Source organism: Bos indicus, chromosome 9, assembly GCF_029378745.1.
Source record: "Bos indicus isolate NIAB-ARS_2022 breed Sahiwal x Tharparkar chromosome 9, NIAB-ARS_B.indTharparkar_mat_pri_1.0, whole genome shotgun sequence".
Lineage (NCBI taxonomy): Eukaryota > Metazoa > Chordata > Mammalia > Artiodactyla > Bovidae > Bos > Bos indicus.
Window position 1 is genome coordinate 30,277,941 of NC_091768.1, and position 14,734 is coordinate 30,292,674.

The window sequence follows — 14,734 nt, forward strand, 5'->3', positions numbered from 1 at the left end:
GGAATAATGAACTGGTTCAAAATTGGAAAAGGGATATGTCAAGGCTGTATATTGTCACCCTGCTTATTTAACCTATATGCAGAGTACATCATGCGAAATTCCGGGCTGAATGAAGCACAAGCTGGAATCAAGATTGCTGGGAGAAATATCAATAACCTCAGGTATACCACACTAATTGCAGAAAGCAAAGAGGAACTAAAGAGCCTCTAGATGAAAGTGAAAGAGGAGAGTGAAAAAGCTGGCTTAAAACTCAGCATTCAAAAAACTAAGATCATGGCATCCAGTCCCATCACTTCATAGCAAATATATGGGTAAAATGTGGAAATAGTGACAGACTTTATTTCCTTGTGCTCGAAAATCACTGCAGATGGTGACTGCAGCCATGAAATTAAAAGACTCTTGCTCCTTGGAAAAAAAGCTATAATCAACCTATACAGCATATTATAAAGCAGAGACATCATTTTGCCAACAAAGGTCTGCCTAGTCAAAACTGGTTTTTCCAGTAGTCTTGTACGAATGTGAGGGTTGACCCATAAAGAAGGCTGAGTGCTGAAAATTGATGTTTTTGAACTGGTGCTAGAGGACTTTTGAGAGTCCCTTGGACTGAAAGAAGATCAAATCAGTCCTGAAGGAAATCAACCCTGAATATTCATTGGAAGGACTGATGCTGAAGCTTCGATACTTTGGCCACCTGATGAGCTGACTGATTGGAAAAGGCCCTCATACTGGGAAAGACTGAGGGCAAGAGGAGAAGGGGACAGGAGAGGATGAGATGGTTGGATGGATGGCATCACTGACTCAATGGACATGAATTTGAGCATGCTCTGGGAGTTGGTGATGGACAGGAAAGCCTGGTGTGCTGCAGTCCATGTGTGTGCATGTGCAGTAGGTCACAAAGAGTTGTGTCCAACTCTTTGCAGTCCATGGGGTTGCAAAGAATAAGGCAGGACTGAGTGACTGAACAATAGCAACAAATGTAAAAGACAGTAGGCTTTCATTACCTTAGAAAATGTATTTAAGAGAGCTCCCCTACATTCTTAAAAGTCTTATAAACAAATTGCATCAAAAAGATTTTAAAATTTGGCTTAGGAGAAACAATATAGGAAATAATGAAATATTAAAGTTTTCAAAAATTTATAAACTCTATTACTGTGAGATAAAAATCATTTGAAAAAAATGTGTCCTTAAGCCATTTAGACAAGAAGAACCCTTTAATGTACTGATATAGTTAAATTATCTTCCAATTTTGTCTTTAAGAAAATTCTTCATGAGTGATTAAATAATCATTCTTTATGGAATTTCATCAAGAATCAGTTTGACTAATTGTTAACATCAAAGCTGTTAATAAATATAGATTAAGACAGATCAAGAAATCAGTTATTTCCATGGAGGAATACCTAATCTCAAATAATAGTTATAGTAAAAATAACAATCATGTATGCCGTCTCTGTTAGTTGAAAGATGAGAAAGGATAACAAATTAAATTGAAATAAAAACTGAAGTATTTTAATTCACTTAGAAACAAAACTTCCTTGATGATAAATCAGGATAAAGTTGCATTCTGATTAACTAGTGTAGTTCTACAAGGAAGTGTCATGGAATAGGATAGTCACTTTATATTCATTTAATTATTTTATATAGTTAAATGTGTGAATATCTGTATCATCCTTTTCATAAAATAAATTAATAATAATCCAACACAGGAGGTTTAAAGTTAAAAATTCTAATAGCATTGAAATGTTCATTTAGATTTAAATGTTATAATTATCAGCATGTCATGGCACACTTTGTAACCTATCTGCAAGGGATTAACAGTAGTAAGTCATGTAACCAATCACTTACTGGGAAGAGGATAAGCGGTAAAGTCCTTTCCCCTTCATATATGTGACTTCGAATCTTAGAAGATTCCTTTTTCCTATGTGTGGTTCTTTTTTTTCTGAGAGGAGAAATACTGTTTTTTAGAATTAATTGAATCAAAAAGGTATCTCCGAGTTTTCTCTTCAGGCCTCTGCATGGTGTGCATGATGCACATGCTTCACAGAGTAACTGCAGCAATGCCAATAAAATACAGCCTGTTCTCTGCCTACAGATCCCTAGCGTGGAGGACAGGATTGGACTGGATTGAATTGGATCAGTTTGGATGGGTTTGGAAAGTTTCTTTCTACTAGCGTCTTTCTATTTAATATCCATAAGTTTTCCTTAGTGTTAGGAATAAAATGAGTCATCAAAACCGCCTGTAGTGAAAGAAAAAAAACTAAGACTGCATACTGTGTTTTTCTTTAAGCACATATCTTTCATTTTTAATCATTAAAGCCAAATACTCTAAGAAACGGCATAACATGAACATATGGATTCGTATCATGCCAGTTTTAGTATACCCCAAACCAAAAGTTTTACTGATAACTTTTTCCATGATATCAGGCTAGTTTATATGTTACTTAGGTGATCTGTTAATTGATGTGATCCTGTATGTGTTCTGCTTAATTCTATGTTCCGAATTTTCTTTAGAGTTACCTTTTATTGAGTTACCATCCTTTCCAAGAGTTGTGACTAACCAAAATATATCAGAACACTAGAAGTATAACAAATATAATTTATAATTTGATGATTCATAAGATTCTCTGTTATATTCATGTCGCTCAGAGCGGTCATTGATCTGGTTTATGAATATCATTAGCTGTAAATTAGAGTTTTATACAGGAGACAGGGATCAAGACCATCCCCATGGAAAAGAAATGCAAAAAAGCAATATGGCTGTCTGGGGAGGCCTTACAAATAACTGTGAAAAGAAGAGAAGCGAAAAGCAAAGGAGAAAAGGAAAGATATAAGCATCTGAATGCAGAGTTCCAAAGAATAGCAAGAAGAGATAAGAAAGCCTTCCTCAGCAATCAATGCAAAGAAATAGAGGAAAACAACAGAATGGGAAAGACTCAAGATCTCTTCCAGAAAATTAGAGATACCAAGGGAACATTTCATGCAAAGATAGGCTCAATAAAGGACAGAAATGATATGGACCTAACAGAAGCAGAAGATATTAAGAAGAGGTGGCAAGGATACACAGAACTATACAAAAAGATCTTCACGACCCAGATAATCACGATGGTGTGATCACTGACCTAGAGCCAGACATCCTGGAATGTGAAGTCAAGTGGGCCTTAGAAAGCATCACTACAAACGAAGCTAGTGGAGGTGATGGATTTCCACTTGAGCTATTCCAAATCCTGAAAGATGATGCTGTGAAAGTGCTGCACTCAATATGCCAGCAAATTTGGAAAACGCAGCAGTGGCCACAGGACTGGAAAAAGTCAGTTTTCATTGCAATTTCAAAGAAAGGCAATGCCAAAGAATGCTCAAACTACCATACAGTTACACTTATCTCACACGCTAGTAAAATAATGCTCAAAATTCTCCAAGCCAGGCTTCAGCAATATGTGAACCGTGAACTTCCAGATGTTCAAGCTGGTTTTAGAAAAGTCAGAGGAACCAGAGATCAAATTGCCAACATCGGCTGAATTATCGAAAAAGCAAGAGAGTTCCAGAAAAACACCTATTTCTGCTTTATTGACTATGCCAAAGGTTTTGACTATGTGGATCACAGTAAACTGTGGAAAATTCTGCAAGAGATAGGAATACCAGACCACCTGACCTGCCTCTTGAGAAACCTGTACGCAGGTCAGGAAGCAACAGTTAGAACTGGACATGGAAAAACAGACTGGTTCCAAATAGGAAAAGGAGTACATCATACTGTACATTGTCACCCTGTATATTGTCTGTATATTGTCTGCTGTATATTGTCACCCTGCTTATTTAACTTCTGTGCAGAGTACATCATGAGAAATGCTGGGCTCGAAGAAGCACAAGCTGGAATCAAGTTGCCGGGAGAAATATCAATCACCTCAGATATGCAGATGACACTACCCTTATGACAGAAAGTGAAGAGGAACTAAAAAGCCTCTTGATGAAAGTGAAAGAGGAGAGTGAAAAAGTTGGCTTAAAGCTCAACATTCAGAAAAATAAGATCATGGCATCTGGTCCCATCACTTCATGGGAAATAGATGGGGAAACAGTGAAAACAGTGGCGGACTTTATCTTTTTGGGCTCCAAAATCACTGCAGATGGTGACTGCAGCCATGAAATTAAAAGACGCTTACTCCTTGGAAGGAAAGTTATGACCAACCTAGATAGCATATTGAAAAGCAGAGACATTACTTTGCCAACAAAGGTCCATCTAGTCAAGGCTATGGTTTTTCCAGTGGTCATGTATGTATGCAAGAGTTGGACTGTGACGAAAGCTGAGCACCGAAGAACTGATGCTTTTGAACTGTGGTGTTGGAGAAGACTGTTGAGAGTTCCTTAGACTACAAGGAGATCCAACCAGTCCATTCTAAAGGAGATCAGCCCTGGGTGTTCATTGGAAGGAATGATGCTAAAGCTGAAACTGCAGTACTTTGGCCACCTCATGCGAAGAGTCGACTCATTGGAAAAGCCTTTGATGCTGGGAGGAATTGGGGGCAGAAGGAGAAGGGGACGATAGAGGATGAGATGGCTGGATGGCATCACCAACTCGATGGACATGAGTCTGAGTGAACTCCGGGAGATGGTGATGGACGGGGAGGCCTGATGTGCTGCGATTCATGGGGTGGCAAAGAGTCGGACACGACTGAGCGACTGAACTGAACTAAACTGAACTGAGAATTATGAAATGATAATAGACCAGTTAACAAAACTTCTGTTGTTATAAGAGAGTTTACTGTAATTACAGGGTATAATCATTAGTATCTTATTGTCTTTCAGTCAGTTTGTTGAGTAGCTATTCTGTGTAAGTCTTGGTGCTAGGAGTTTTGTTGGTTACCAAAATTTGTGGCATAATTTCTTCCAACAGAGTATAATTCATAAGAGTAGAAGAATTCTTGCCTTATCTTTGGGAATCCATTACATAATAATGTTTTTTTTCTTTGAGATAATTAATTAATCTATTGTCCCCATGTCTATACAAACCTAAATATTTTGTATTAAGCAACTTAGAGACCAGTGTAAGAATATTTCTAAAATATATTATTTTTACACTCTTATTATATGTATATTCAGAAAATTGTTATCTAATTTGCATTGAAAATTAAAGTATTGTATATGTATGAGTTGATTTTTTTGCTCTTATGTGTATTTATTAGACTCATTAATTCTACTCTGCAACTAGTAATCAGTGAAAACACATTGTGTACTCAACAAAAGAAGATAAATCAAAGGATGCTAATTCTCATTCAGTTCATATATTTATTCTTAGCTATTTAATAAAAAACTAATTTTCTTTGTCTGAACATCCATCTGAAGTTGACTACAAGATGTTCATTTAATATAATGCATATATCTTCAGTCATTAATATGTAATATTAATTTTTGTGTGTGCTGTGAGATAAATCCCTAAGAACCTATTATAAAACATAAATTTATAGCTCTATGTTTCCACAAATACATATTTCTCCAATATGAAATGGTAAATCATTATTTATCATAATGAATGATAAAACATGAAAACTACTGGTAAATCACTGAATTTCTTATATAACTCAAACATAAATTCTTAAAAACAGTTTAGCAATGAAATTTGAAAAAATTCTCATTTTAACTCATGTAATTGTTATATGTGTGTTTGATTTGTTTTGATTTTCAAGTATTAACTTTCCTTTATTAAAAAAGTTTGAGCTGCCCAATAAAGATGAAAAGGTAAATTTAAATTTGAGTTATATATGAAAATTTCTGAAATCAGTGATCTATCAATAGTTTTCATGTTTTATTATGATAGCAGATCCAATTTGAGTATCCAATTTTTTATCAGTCTGTAGGATATAATTGCTAGTCTAATAATTTTTCTTAACTCAAAATTACATCTTCAAGTTTGTTCTTTGTTTAAAAAATGTATTGTGGTTAGATGTTGAGTTTACTAGATGTTGAGTTTACAGTAACATTAAAGCATACAGCATTCATGATGATAAATTGTACTCAAGAACTAAATTGAAATAACCTACTTTATGAAGAAATTGCTGAAAAATGCATTTGTAAGTATATGTATATATGTATCTATACATATATGATATATATACATAGAAATATAAATAAATACAAAATATATGAAATAAATTATAGATAGATAGATAGATAGCCTGAATTCATTAATGAGGATGCACCACAATTTTAGAGATGAATTTCTTATGGATTTCTCAGTTCAATTATTAGTAACTCAGGTTTAGATTTGGGTTATTTAACATTAGCTTAGAAAAAGCCGATTAGGCAAATATCTTAAGAGCTGACAAACTGTATAAACTCTTTTGATATTTTAGAGTCATTAACTAAAGTCAAGGATAATATAAAAATATTGAAATATGCTTAGAATTAAAATGTAAAGCACTTATTACTAATGTACTTATTTATATATTTATTCTTTCATGTAATACCCATCTCCATTATTCCATAGAGATTGAATTTGTCAAAATTACAAAGTGTTAATTGTATTCATTATCTCAGAAGGAAAGTATCATACTGCCTTTATTGAGGTTTAATCTTTCTTTGGTGTTTAACGTTCTAACATTTTAATTTACATAAAATTTGCAGTAGGTTGTTATGCCACCATGTTAATTTTGAAGTACTAATTTAAAGCATAGGATTTAGATAAGTTTGTTTTTAAATTCATTAATTCTCGATTTTTCTCTTTCATGCAGAGGTACCTGCCTATTGACACTATAGAATCTGGCATTCATCCAGTGTATTTTTGCAGCACTCACTATATTGAAATGCTACTGAAAGCGGAGGTGCCACTTGTATTTTCAGCTTTTCACATGTCTGGTTTTGCACCATCACAGGTAATTCATGGAAAATAGTATTTCTTCAACTCCCAGAGCTCAGTGTCTTTGCAAAGAAAATTATATTCTCATCAAATACAGGAAACACATTAAAATTAATCAATCATTTTGTAAATAGTTATATGTCTGCTGCTGCTGCTGCTGCTAAGTCGCTTCAGTCGTGTCCAACTCTGTATGACCCCATAGACGGAAGCCCACCAGGCTCCCCCGTCCCTGGGATTCTCCAGGCAAGAACACTGGAGAGGGTTGCCATTTCCTTCTCCAATGCATGAAAGTGAAAAGTGAAAGGGAAGTCACTTAGTCGTGTCTGACTCTTAGCGACCCCACAGACTGCAGCCTATCAGGTTCTATATGTGTTTAAATCTTTAAGCTGGCTTCCCCTAGGTCTTGCACATTACCATTACATTAGATCTCTGGCATTCACAGATTTTGAGTTCTGTTTCAGCTACTCAAGACATAGACATTCTGGAAATCTATGACATGTAGACTTTTTAATGGAGTATCTCCTTCATAAGGCTTCTGCAAGGATAGTATCTCCTACTGCAAATAGGATGATAGTATCTCATTCTGCAAATGATAGTATCTCCTTCATAAGGCTTCTGCAAGGATTAGGTAGACTAACTGAGGGCAAGAATTCTTATCACCACTGAGTATCTGGTATGTGAGATATTGTATCTTATCTAACAGTAAGCTCTCTTTTGGAGTCTGGGAAGGTTTAATGATGTCTTGAGGGCCTGGTATTGGGCGTGTGGTTATTTGCAGTAGCCAAAGATGTCTGCCTCCTGTGCTTAGTCAGTCTTTCAGTGGTAGAGTGTGGATTGCTTCTTTACTATGTTATCAGGCTAAAATTTAATATTTTAAAACTTAAATCTTTCTTCTGTTTTTAGAATTGAATCTCTAGGTCAGAGTCCCAGAAGGTAGATACTTAATCAAAAGATACGAACACTTTTAAGGTTCTTGATGCATACCAAGTTGCTTTGATTTTGTATTCTTCTAATAGAAATGAAGAGTGTCTGTTCTCCAGGACTGGGTACTTGGGTTTTTCAAAACTAATTGCTAAATTTTTAAAATTTGCAGGGTTTGAGGCTTTTTTGAACATTAATAAGGTTGATTATAATTCCACAGTTTTGTTAACTAGTTGTATCTTTTTATTCATTGCCCATCTGTCTTAGTGGACTTCTTATTGACTTGTAAATATCCTTTAAAAGTAACCTCCACTATCCAAATCCCTTCAGTTCTTGAGTAATAATTTTTTACTTATTTTATAATTTGACCTATTTACTTATTTATTATTATATTTGTATTTATTATTCTGTTTTGCTTATTGAACTTTATTATTGCATCTTAACATGGGGTGAGAGTAAATAAACCTATTATTTACTTCCTAATGCTCTCCTAAAAAAGTCAATTTACTATTTATACCTATTGGTTCCTCTTATGTGCACTTTAAGGAGATTTTTCTCAGGTCAAAGTGGACATTTGAATTTGAAATTTAGATTTTTATTCTGTTAAAATATAGATACTTTGAAAAAAATTATGTTCACATCACATTATTCTTCACATTATGATATATGCTTTTATATACTTACTTTGAAGAGACCTTATATCACTTATTACATTTACTTGTATCAGGTTACTCTGCCTGTTGAATTTTAAATTTCCTGAAATTTAATAAGAAGTTCAAATATAACAAAGGAATTGCATGTAGTGGAAATGCCAATTCTTTCTTAGCCAATTCTGACTCTTACTATGTTTTTACCTAAACTCTTCTGAGAATTTTGAATCACAAAATGTTTAATTCTGCTTGGAATTAGTTACAATAAGTTCAACAATCCTTTCTATTCATATATATATATATATATATAAAATAATTCAAGCCAAGGAGAGTTCCTTTTGTCATTCTAGATTATGTGCTGTACTCAGTCAGTCAGTTGTGTCTGACTCTTTGGACCCCATGGACTGTAGCCTGCCAGGCTCCTCTGTCCATGGGATTTTCCAGATGAGAATACTGGAGTGGGTTGCCTTTCCCCTCTACAGGGGATCTTCCCAACCCAGGGATTGAACCTGGGTCTCCTGCATTGCAGACAGATTCTTTACCATCTACACCAAACATTTAAGAATGGATGACCAAAAACTGTGGGGAAAACTTTCAGTACCCAAGGCCCTACGATATCAATTTGGTGTACCTCTTTATCGTTTTGGCTTCTCTTTAACAATTTGATATGTTATTATCAATTTGAAGCTACATATATGTAGATTTACCTAATAAAAAACTACTGCATTATTTCTGAGTAGTAATGTTATTATATTTCTTAAATTATCTAATGTAAAAATGCCTGTCTGTGGCTCCTTATGTGAGCTAATCATTTTGTGTCTTAAGAAGTATGTATCATTGCTTTGTTATTATTAACCATTTTATTGCTAATTATGAAATATGAAAACAACATTTAAATAACTTGGTGTATGTAGTTAAGTAATTATTTATATACAAATTTTGTATTTCAAAGTTTACTCGTTCTGATCTAATTAGGAGCCATGCTTTTTAAAGTTGCATACTTATAGACATTAAGGGATTGGTTGATTAATGAAAGAATTTGTGAGCAGATTGCTAAATAAAATATACAGATCTCTAGACTAAAAATAATAAGCTCAACTAGAATACAAGCTCAATTAGCTAGAAATACATATTTGTTGATTAGCATTTGAGATGGGAAGGAAAATCAAAATGAAAATATACTTTTAAAATAAACAGAAAATCACATATTCTAATGAAAATGTAGAATTTTATTCTTTAAAAGAAAAAACTTTATTGTATTTTAGTAATTTTCCTATCCTAAGAAGTACCCCATATCTTTAATGACTTAACTTTTGTAATTCCTTGGGGTCATCATTTTGCATATCATTGATTATTGTACTATATTGTGTCAGCAAGTGAGCTAACATGTATAATCCTCCAAATACACTCAAGAAAAATCTCTTGATTTTTCTCATTGCTGCTTTTCCCCCCTCCATGAAAGCAGGATTAAAGAAAACTATTTTATTGTTTCATATTTTGTGACAGTGCATTTTGAAAATGCACAGTATACAAATGTAAAGCAAGGTTTCAAGACTGGGAATGCCCCTTGTATGTGCATGTCCCCAAGCTTTCCCTTTCTTTATGTTGTTGATGTTGCTATTTGAAATGGTACCTTCTCCCTCCTTGTGCCCCATCTTTACTTGTCATACTTATCTTTGATATCTGTCCAAATGGAAACTTTTAGGATCACTTACAAGTAGATGATTCTGCTTTGAATTGTATGCAGTTTCTGTGTTACTCTTCTAGTAACACAGTACTCTTTGCTTTGTGGAATCATTATTTGTGTGTTTACCTCTTTCTTACTAGTTGAAGTTTGTTAAAGATATGTATGCCTGATATATCTTCAAGTCTTTTAAGTATCTTGACACAGTGTCTTGTCTAGAAGTGCAATAAATATACTTTTTTATTTATATCAGTGCTTCACAGTATAAAAGTGTGTTTTCAGATCTTATTTCATTTAAAATTTTAACTTCATTTGACAGATGGAGAAATTCAGGGACATTCAGGATCAGTGAAATGAGTGAATTGACTTATTGATATAACCCTGATAGCAAGGACTTCACTTGAAACCACATCTTACTTTACTAACATTCTTTCTATGATGAATAAATAAAATAATGTCAGAAGAGTTTTTAAAAATAGGGTCTTTGTATCATAAAACTTAATCATTTAGGGCATACCTCTTTTGACTTAATCAGGTATTCTTAAGTAATTGTTCTAACTAATGTTTTTACTAAAGAATTAAGTACATTTTTTGAAGATTGTTTTATATCTAGATACAACTGAGAATAATTTACCTTAGATATAATAATGATGTTTTTATCAGTATTTCATCATAAAATGTCCTTTGTCATGAAAGTGAAAGTCACTCAGTTGTTTCCAGCTCTTTGCAACCCCATGGACTATACAGTCCATGGAATTCTCTAGGCCAGAATACTGGAGTGGGTAGCCTTTCCCTTCTCCAGGGGATCTTCTCAACCCAGGGATCAAACCCAAGTCTCCCTCAGGTGGATTCTTTACCAGCTGAGCCACAAGGGAAGCCCAAGAATGCTGAAGTGGGTAGCCTATCCCTTCTCCAGCGGATCTTCCCAACCCAGGAATCAAACTGGGGTCTCCTGCATTGCAGGTGGGTTCTTTACCAACTGAGCTATCAGGGAAGCCTGTGGTGTTTGGCATAAGCTTAAGTATAAGGAGCAAACTTTTCTAGGAAGGCTATGGTACATTTTGATACATATTGTGTAAGGGATTTTCCTCCCTTTTTATCCTAAAGTGAATGTGTTAGTGGCTCAAAAAGTCACTTAAATGTTTCAAATATAATTAAATGTAAGGAATATTGGTTTACCATAAAAACATAATTAGTTTATTTTACTTTCTTTGTCATCTATTCCATTAATTGCTAATAGCAATTTTATTAATAGTATATTTTTGAGATTTATGTGAGGGAATTTTGCAGTTTCTAGCAAAAGCACACATGCATTTACCCTTTCATCCAGCCATCTCATTTATAGAAATCTATCCCAGAAATACACTGACAAAAATTTTGAAAATGCCTGTGTATAGATATGTTTTATAGCATATAAGACCATATAGTATAAAGACTGGGGCTTCCCTGGTGGCTCAGTGGTAAAGAATCCGCCTGTCAATGCAGGAGACACGTGTTCAGTACCTGGATCAGGAGGATTCCCTGGAGGAAGAAATGGCAATCCACTCCAGTGTTCTTACCTGGGAAATCCCATGGACAGAGGAGCTTGGCGGGCTACAGTGTATGGAGTTGCAAAAGAGTTGGCCATGACTTAACAGCTAAACAACAACAGTAACTATCAAAAGACTAGGAATAATACACGTGTCTATAAATAGGGACTTGTTGAGTTAGTTATGGTTTATCTACAGGGTAGTACTGCTCCTGCTGCTGCTGCTGCTAAGTCGCTTCAGTCGTGTCCGACTCTGTGCGACCCCATAGACAGCAGCCCACCAGGCTCCCCCGTCCCTGGGATTCTCCAGGCAAGAACCCTGGAGTGGGTTGCCATTTCCTTCTCCAAGACATGCAAGTGAAAAGTGAAAGTGAAGTCGCTCAGTCGTGTCCGACCCTCAGCCATCCCATGGACTGCAGCCTTCCAGGCTCCTCCGTCCATGGGATTTTCCAGGCAAGAGTATTGGAGTGGGGTGCCATTGCCTTCTCCACAGGGTAGTACTATGCAGTTATAAAACTGAATAAGAGATACCTCTGTATATTGCCATGGAGTGATAGTCAGGATCTTTTGTTAAGAGAGATAAAGGTGGAGAACAAAAACAAAAAAATGTTTAGTATTTTACTATTTATATGGGAAAGCGTGGGAATATAAATACAAGTTCAAATGTGTTTGTATTAAAAAATGAAAGAATGTATCATATTTTGTTAAGTGATTGCTTATAGGGATAAGTAAGGAATGAGCTCAAGAGTCAGGAAATATACCTTACTTTGGAGTCATTTAAATAGTTCATATCATACTATAAATACATATAATTAAGTGAACCTAACAGTACCTACTTGACAGTATAACCTTGTAAGAAGCACTTTGACTTTTTAACCATTTTTAAAGTATAGTAAATTTTCAATGTATTAATTTCATATGTATGTCAAAGTGATTCAGTTATACATATATATGTACATATATATGTTATTTTCGGAATCTTTTCCATTATAGGTTATTACAAGGTATTGAATATAGTTCCCTGTGCTCTCTAGTAGGTCCTTGTTATTTATCTATTTTATATATAGTGGTGTTTATATGCTAATCCCACACTCCTAATTTATCTCCCACACACCCTTATTGTGTCCTCTGGTAACCAGAGAAAGTTTGTTTTCTATGTCTGATTCTCTGTTATGTAAATAATTTCATTTATATCATTATTTTAGATTCCACATATAAGTGATATCATATGATGGTTGTCTTTCTCTGACTTCCCTTAGTATGATAATCTCTAGGTCCAACCATGTGCTGCAAATAGCATTATTTCATTCTTTTTTTATGACTGATATTCCATTGTGTATATATATATACCACATCTTCTTTATCCAGTCATCTCTAGATAGACACTTAGGATGCTTCCATGTCTTGGCTATTGTAAATACTGCTGCAGTGACCATTGAGGTGCATGTGTCTTTTTGAATTAGAGTTTTCTCACATAAATGCACAAGAGTAGGATTGCTGGATCATATGGTAACTCTGTTTTTAGTTTTTACAGAACTTCCATACCGTTCTCCAGAGTGTCTGCACCAATTTACATTCCCACCAACATTTTGGAGGGTTTCTTTTTCTCCACACCCTGAAAGGCACTTAATTTTTTTTAAGGCACTTTAAAACATAGGCATTTGACTGTACATCCCAAGTGATATGTTGTCTAAATGACAAAGAAAACAACAGAAATATTACTGTTTTAAGTATTCATGTTGCTTATGGTAGTGCTGGTATTATTATTATGGATTCTTATTTTTGTCTTGTTCAGTAAATGAAACAAAAAATTGATACCATTGATAACTCAGATTTTCAGTTTGTTTTAATGCAAGCACAGATATAATATATAGCAATTTATGATGTGTTTTATCTTAAAAGCTTTAAGAAGGGAAACCTGTAGAGGAAAATGGACTTCAGAGACATGTCAATCAATCCAAATTTTGAAACTGTGATGGCTCTGGTATATATAATGCTTTCTTCCTATTATGTGTATTTGGAATAATTACATAATAAAAATGTTAAAGAAAAGAGTTCATCATGTCTGTTTGGATACATATTATTTCTTTTGTCCTGTTAGAGCCCTAGACTATCAGCTAATATATAGATCACTTCATCTTATAAAAATAGAGAAGCTATTTGCTTAAGGTTTAAAAGACATAACTCATAGTTTAGCATTCTTCCAGGGATATAGTGTTCTGAATTCTATCACAATTGAATAATTCTGGGATATTTTGCTCATGTAATAGCAGTAGCTGGTATAGTTTCTGCCAAATGAAGAAGCTCATATATTTAAAAGGTGTATGTCTCCTCTTTAAGTGCAAGTTCTGTGAGGACAGGGACTGAATGTATTTTGTTCACTTAAGAATTATAATAATGCTTGTTGTATATTAGGTACATAAGTGTTTGTTAAATGAATGATAAACATCTGTACCTCTGTTATAGAATAACATTTATATAGCACTTGATATATTTTCAAAATGCTTTCAATTATAATGATTCATTTTTCCTCTCTGAAATTTCCCACATGTTGAAAAGGCTGGTATTATTCTCCATCTGGGGCTTTCCAAATGGCGCACGTAAAGAAACTGCCTACCAGTGCAGGAGATGTAAGAGCTGCTTGTTCAATCCCTGGGTCAGGAAGATCCCCCTGAGGAGAGCATGGCAACCCACTTCAGTATTCTTGCCTGAAAAACCCCATGGACAGAGGACCCTGATGTGTTATATTGTCCATAGGGTTGCAAAGAGTTGGCTGTGACTGAAGTGACTCAGCACACACACACATTCTACATTTAATGAAAAAGCAAAACATAGAAAATAGTGCTTGAATGTTCTGTAAATCCCAGAAAATTGCAGTTGCTTTAGAAACCATGTATAATAAATAAGTAATTACAGATCTGAGGACAACTTTCTTTTAACCAGTACGGATAAAGCTTTAGGAATAAGTAAATATTTTGACTTCAGATGTCTTTGTTTGAATCATAAAAGTGGTCGGTTTAAAGGTCAAAATGAGTCAGTGGTCAACAGTTTCACACCTTTCAACCTGTAGAATAGTCAGACCAACTAAAAAGAAGATGGGAACTGTGATC

General features: G+C 34.6%; 1 protein-coding gene across 7 annotated transcripts in view; it reads left to right on the top strand.

Annotated features, from left to right (window-relative positions):
• Nucleotides 1–14,734, top strand: part of TBC1D32 (TBC1 domain family member 32) — a 206,220-nt gene that overhangs the window by 176,520 nt on the left and 14,966 nt on the right. For all 7 annotated transcript variants that reach the window (XM_070795892.1, XM_070795889.1, XM_070795891.1 and 4 more), the window contains one exon: nt 6,717–6,857. In XM_070795892.1, the coding sequence (XP_070651993.1) occupies nt 6,717–6,857 (141 nt within the window). The remainder of the gene's footprint in view (nt 1–6,716; nt 6,858–14,734) is intronic.